The following is a 5,532-nucleotide window of genomic DNA, read 5'->3' on the forward strand; positions in this document are numbered from 1 at the left end:
TCTACCGCGTGTAACACGGGCACTATCCTAAATCAATATTAGAATCTATATTTCTTTTAAGAGATTTGAATCACTTGAATCTTGCTAATGTTAGAAAAGAAAGGGCACATTTGGATTTGGAAAATGAAGTTAGCGAGAAGATAAAATGGTTGTTAGAGTGTGAGAACTATGAGTCAAATTTTGATTATCTTCTAAACTCTTTGGAATATGAAAATTAAATTTAAGTTCACATTTATTAAATAACTTAGTTATGCATGAATTTATTGTTTAAATTTATTATGTTTATGTGTAGCACGGGCTATATCGTAGTATAAATGAACTTGTTGCCGAATAAGACGGCTCCTAAGTATACATTATCAGTCACACAACATAAAGCCTTGTGTCTGTATATGCCACAATTAATTAAAAACAGATAATAATAATAATCCATGAAAATAAAATGGTGAGGTTCATATTATTTTGAACATAAACCCAGTTAGGATCCAAAATCTCACATCAAATTACACTGCCATTGCAGCAGCAGCAGGAGGAGGAGGAGGAGGAGGAGGATTGATTCTTCCTCGAATCCGGCTTCTTCTTACGATTCGATCCATTCCACACGGAGTAAGCGTAAGCTTAATTATATTATTAAACCTTCCAGATTAATCCCAATCTCATCATTCACACTGTTAGTAGTAATCTTCAACAAAAATCCAATTCCAAATTAAATGAATTAAACTTTAACACTTTGGATCTGGAAACTTGTTATTTATCATTTCAGTTCAACTATTGTTACTTGTTAGGGTTCATTCACTTATAATAATTATTCATAAAAAGTCTGTCTTGAAACTACCCGACCCTTATATAATAAACGACTCTTATCCAGCTAAACATGCCTATCATATTTATATTTTTTATTTTAACTATTAATGCTAATTAGTATCTATTATGTTATACATAAATATATAATAATTGAAACAAGAATATCAAATTAATTAGTTAATAGTAAACGAGGCGAGCTAAAGTTTGAGCCCCGCTCGAGCCTAGTCGTTTGCACCCCTAGTTGAAAGTTTAAACTATACAAGAATTATTTTGTTATTTAACATGTTATTGTGTCCTCAACACTTTATATATATATATATACTAACGACGTTGCATGTTTATACGGTTCCTTTGGTCCGTAGCTTGTAATAAACTTGCCGACAGGAATTTGGATCTAGAGATATTTTTGAGGCGTAATGCACTAAAAAAGGCGGCGTGTTGTGTGCATGCGATATTAGTTGTGTAAAGTAATGGCAATATGGATTTAGCAAACTATGTTCCAAGAGCTTTCACGGGTTTGTTGAAAAATGTATCTGAATCGATCACATTTGCATATGATGTACCGTTTGCCCGCGCTGTTGTTTTCGGGGTACACATTGGAGGTATGTTTTGTTATCGAGGTTTTTGTTAATTGGTACCAGTAAAGTTATGACGCTGAGGTTGACTTTTTTTTTGTGTTGACTTATAGGCCATCTGTTTGTGGAAGGTTTACTTTTAGTAGTTATCATCTTCTTACTATCTCAGAAGAGTTACAAGCCACCTAAACGCCCTTTAACAACAAAGGTTTGACTTTTTTTTGTTTACTTGATGTTTCATTTTGACTCTTTTAATTTTGTTTCTGATGTTTATAGGAGATTGATGAGCTGTGTGATGAATGGGTACCAGAGTCTCTTATACCACCTGTAACTGAAGAGATGAAAAAGGAAGTTCCAGTATTATCAAGGTCTCTCTTTCTCTCTCGACACACATATAGACATATATACATAGACATAATATGTGTGAGTACATCCACCATTCCACCTCTATGTACATGCATATATAGACATAATATCTACATAACTACCTTTCACTTTTAGGGCCAAGATGCTAAAACAAAAGATACCTTTGACTTTTGGAGTCAAATTATTTTCATATTCATTGTTATGATACTTCGATCATGAACTGTATTAGGATTCTTGATAACCACAACCACTATATATGTTCAAATGTATTGAAAAATGTTATAGAAATATGAATAATAAAAAGTCATTGGCTTTACTTGATGAAGCTTCTTCACACAGTTTACCTTCGTTATCCTTTTTTTTATACACAAAATAAAAATGAAAATGTTGATGCTTGTGATTTGTTCATGTGACATATGAAAATTAGACTTGGCATCTATATACTCGCATAATACAAATACGTTATCAATTCATTATAACTGTTGGATTACTTTCAGTGCTGCAGGACCTCACGCAATAATCAATGGCAAAGAAGTGGTTAACTTTGCTTCAGCAAATTATTTAGGATTAATGGATCATGAGAAGTTACTTGTCAGTAACCCACCCCCATAGTTTACTTGTTTACGTATAGTTTTATTTATATAAATTAATATGACAGGATTCATGTACATCCTCACTAGAGAAATACGGTGTCGGTTCTTGTGGACCCCGTCAGTTTTACGGAACCATTGGTACAAACCTATTCTATTGGTGACACAAATAATTTTCTTATTAAACTTAATTTCAAGTACTTGTTTGTTTTTGAAGTCAACTACATACTATATAATGCTTTAACTTTATCTAATTGTATAGATGTTCACCTTGACTGTGAAAAGAAAATAGCAGAGTTTTTGGGAACTCCTGATTCCATACTATATTCTTATGGGCTGTCAACTATGTTTAGTGCAATTCCAGCTTTTTGTAAAAAAGGAGACATCATTGTTGTGTAAGTCGTATTATTTTTCTATTTTATTTTTAATTATTTGCTAAATTTAACAAGTTCACTTTGGTATTTTTAGAGATGAAGGTGTGCACTGGGGAATACAAAATGGATTATATTTGTCAAGAAGCACGATTGTATACTTTAAGCATAACGACATGCAGTCTCTACAGAGTACACTTGAGAAAGTAACTCAAGACAATAAGCGAGCTAAGAAACTGAGACGTTACATTGTTGTGGAAGCTGTGTACCAGGTATTTCTAGTTGATCGTGCTTATAATTCTTAAAACAGTTAAACTCACTTCTGTCTAAGTTGAGCAGTTGGTTCATATGGGCTCATATCAAACTAAAAATGAACATTACAAATAAAGACTCTGATTCATTATGATGTTTGATATAAGTTATTGAAATATGCAGAATTCTGGTCAAATTGCTCCACTTGATGAGATTATCCAACTTAAGGAGAAGTACAAGTTTCGTGTTTTGTTAGATGAAAGCAACTCGTTTGGTGTGCTTGGCAAATCTGGTCGAGGTTTAACTGAACACTACCAAGTTCCGGTACTCTCTCTCTCTCTCTCTCATATATATATATATGTGTGTGTGTGTGTGTGTGTGTGTGTCTCTCATATGTATGTGCGTGTGTATGTATGTGTGTGTGTGTGTCTGTCATCTTTATGTGATATATGGCAAGGAGGGGTAAAAGGGTGATAGGCACCAATTGCTGACTTCCTTTCATTCTGCCATTTTTTAAAACTTAAATAACTTTTATGCGTCATTATATTTTTTTATTGTAACACTCTTTTAAAGTGATTGAACTGGGTGCGTTTAACGGTGTCTCGGGATATTAGTAAGGGTGTGGTAAGATTTTTAATGTGTCAAAGTTTCAAAACCGTCATAATTTGATTGTTCACGCCCAGACATGTATTTTTTTGGACACATTTACCCACACCCCTTTGGAACATGTGACAACTTCCTACACTTGTTAGACTGTGGGATTTTAGCATTATACACATACATATACATGTATATTTGATTTTAAGTAAGAAGGGTGATATTGGTCTTACTGCTGTAGGTTGATAAGATAGATATAATAACTGCTGCTATGGGACATGCATTGGCCTCAGAAGGCGGATTTTGCACCGGGAGTCACAGAGTTGTTGATCACCAAGTAAGCACTACATTATATCAACTTAAAACCAACATGTCTGACATTTAAGGTCAATACTTCTTTATTATATTTCAAAATTGATTATGGATCTGTTTATTTAAAAAAAGAACCAATCAATGCATCAGATTCTGAGACAAAACACTGCATAATTCAAAATATTTTAACATGGGATCTTGTCTTATTTTAAGATGTTATGTTTTTGTAGCGCCTCAGCAGCTCAGGCTATGTGTTTTCTGCATCTCTTCCTCCATACTTAGCAAGTGCTGCAGTTACTGCTATTAATGTCATAGAAGAAAACCCGCAACTCATAACAAAGTTACGAGACAATTCCAAATTATTAAGTGCAGGTTATTATTACTTTCATGAATGATTCATTAGACCTTAATAATATGAAAGCATTCTAGTCTGATGTTTTACAAATGCAGGATTGTTAGGAATACAAGGTCTTGAACTTGCAAATGATATATTATCACCCCTTGTATTCCTCCGGCTTAAAAAATCCACGGGGTCGTTGAAGAGTGATCTTCAGTTACTTGAAGATCTTGCTGACCGGGTAAGGGTTTACAATTAGTATGCATTTTGTGTTGTACGGTACAAGTCATAAGTTGCGTGAGAAAATTGGTGTGATTGCAGGTACTACAGGAACACTCGGTTTTTGTGACAAGTTCAAAAAGGTCGTTTGTGGATAAATGCAATCTTCCTGTCGGGATTAGAATATATGTGTCAGCTACTCACACGGAAGCTGATCTGCAGAAAGCGTGTGAATCGTTGAAGAGCGTTGCGGCTTCAATATTCACGGATTAAAAAGCGCCTCCTATTGTGTGAAAGAAAAATTCAAAGAATTGTTTCTTCATATTTTTAGCCATTGTTCATTTAATTTCTTGGCATTTGCTAGTTGGTGTTGTTCATATGCATGTCTGGTTTTGTCTTGTAAACATGGTTAATTTATTTAATGTCATATGCTTTTGCTTACATCTGATCAAACCTGAACACGTCCTGGTTAAAATATTATTGTTACTATGTGAGCTAAGTTTATGGTAATCTAAACGGAAAAAAGATGTCAAATTGTAATTTGTAAGAATAAATGCAGTTCACATTAGTTGGGCCTGCTGTTACGTCATCCAAACTAAGACTGCCTTGTAGCAATGCTCATTTTTATGCTGCTACAGTCCGACTTTGGGTCAAAATGTCATATACGCAAAATTTAAACTAGGTTTGTTATAAAGGTGGACATTTTGATTTACTTTCAGCAGAAGTGTAATTCATACTGTTGCCAAATAACAAAAGTTACCCCTTTGCTTACAGCAGTTTAATTTTGTGATGTTGGTCCACTTCATACCTTTAGTTATATTATACAATCTAAAAAAAAAAAAAACATTGCAGGTATGCTTACGGAAGCTAATGAATACACCAAGACGACAATTACACATTTATGTACATCCCAAAAGTATACCGGCTACATATGTAATGTAATTATTAGTAAAGTTTTGACACATTTAACATGATGCTATGAGTTGACCTTTTTAAACAGGTCAACAAGTTGGGTTGTACTGATATATATCTCTCTCTAATCCTATGTATTTTCAAATTAAAATTATAATTGGGTATCTTTGTGTTTTCTTGGGCTTAGCTTTGTTTGCTTG

At 33.7% G+C, this 5,532-nt stretch overlaps 1 protein-coding gene across 2 annotated transcripts; it reads left to right on the plus strand.

Moving 5' to 3' along the window:
- The first annotated feature begins 584 nt into the window (after positions 1–584).
- On the plus strand, positions 585–4,783 carry LOC143593302 (long chain base biosynthesis protein 1-like). 2 transcript variants are annotated; one of them, XM_077072971.1, is made up of 13 exons: positions 585–603; positions 1,164–1,403; positions 1,490–1,584; positions 1,653–1,744; positions 2,240–2,333; positions 2,401–2,473; positions 2,595–2,727; positions 2,801–2,975; positions 3,139–3,279; positions 3,794–3,889; positions 4,095–4,236; positions 4,315–4,442; positions 4,523–4,783. In XM_077072971.1, exons 2-13 carry the CDS (start codon positions 1,280–1,282, stop codon positions 4,691–4,693), a joined length of 1,464 nt encoding a protein of 487 aa, XP_076929086.1. In that variant the 5' UTR covers positions 585–603; positions 1,164–1,279; the 3' UTR covers positions 4,694–4,783. The 2 variants fall into 2 exon arrangements, with proteins under 2 accessions (XP_076929086.1, XP_076929087.1); XM_077072972.1 differs by having other exon boundaries at positions 592–603; positions 1,260–1,403.
- The last annotated feature ends 749 nt before the right edge of the window (positions 4,784–5,532 follow it).

This window comes from Bidens hawaiensis, unplaced genomic scaffold (assembly GCF_021521415.1).
Source record: "Bidens hawaiensis isolate Kalapana, Puna unplaced genomic scaffold, B.hawaiensis_p1.1 tig00041895_1, whole genome shotgun sequence".
NCBI lineage: Eukaryota > Viridiplantae > Streptophyta > Magnoliopsida > Asterales > Asteraceae > Bidens > Bidens hawaiensis.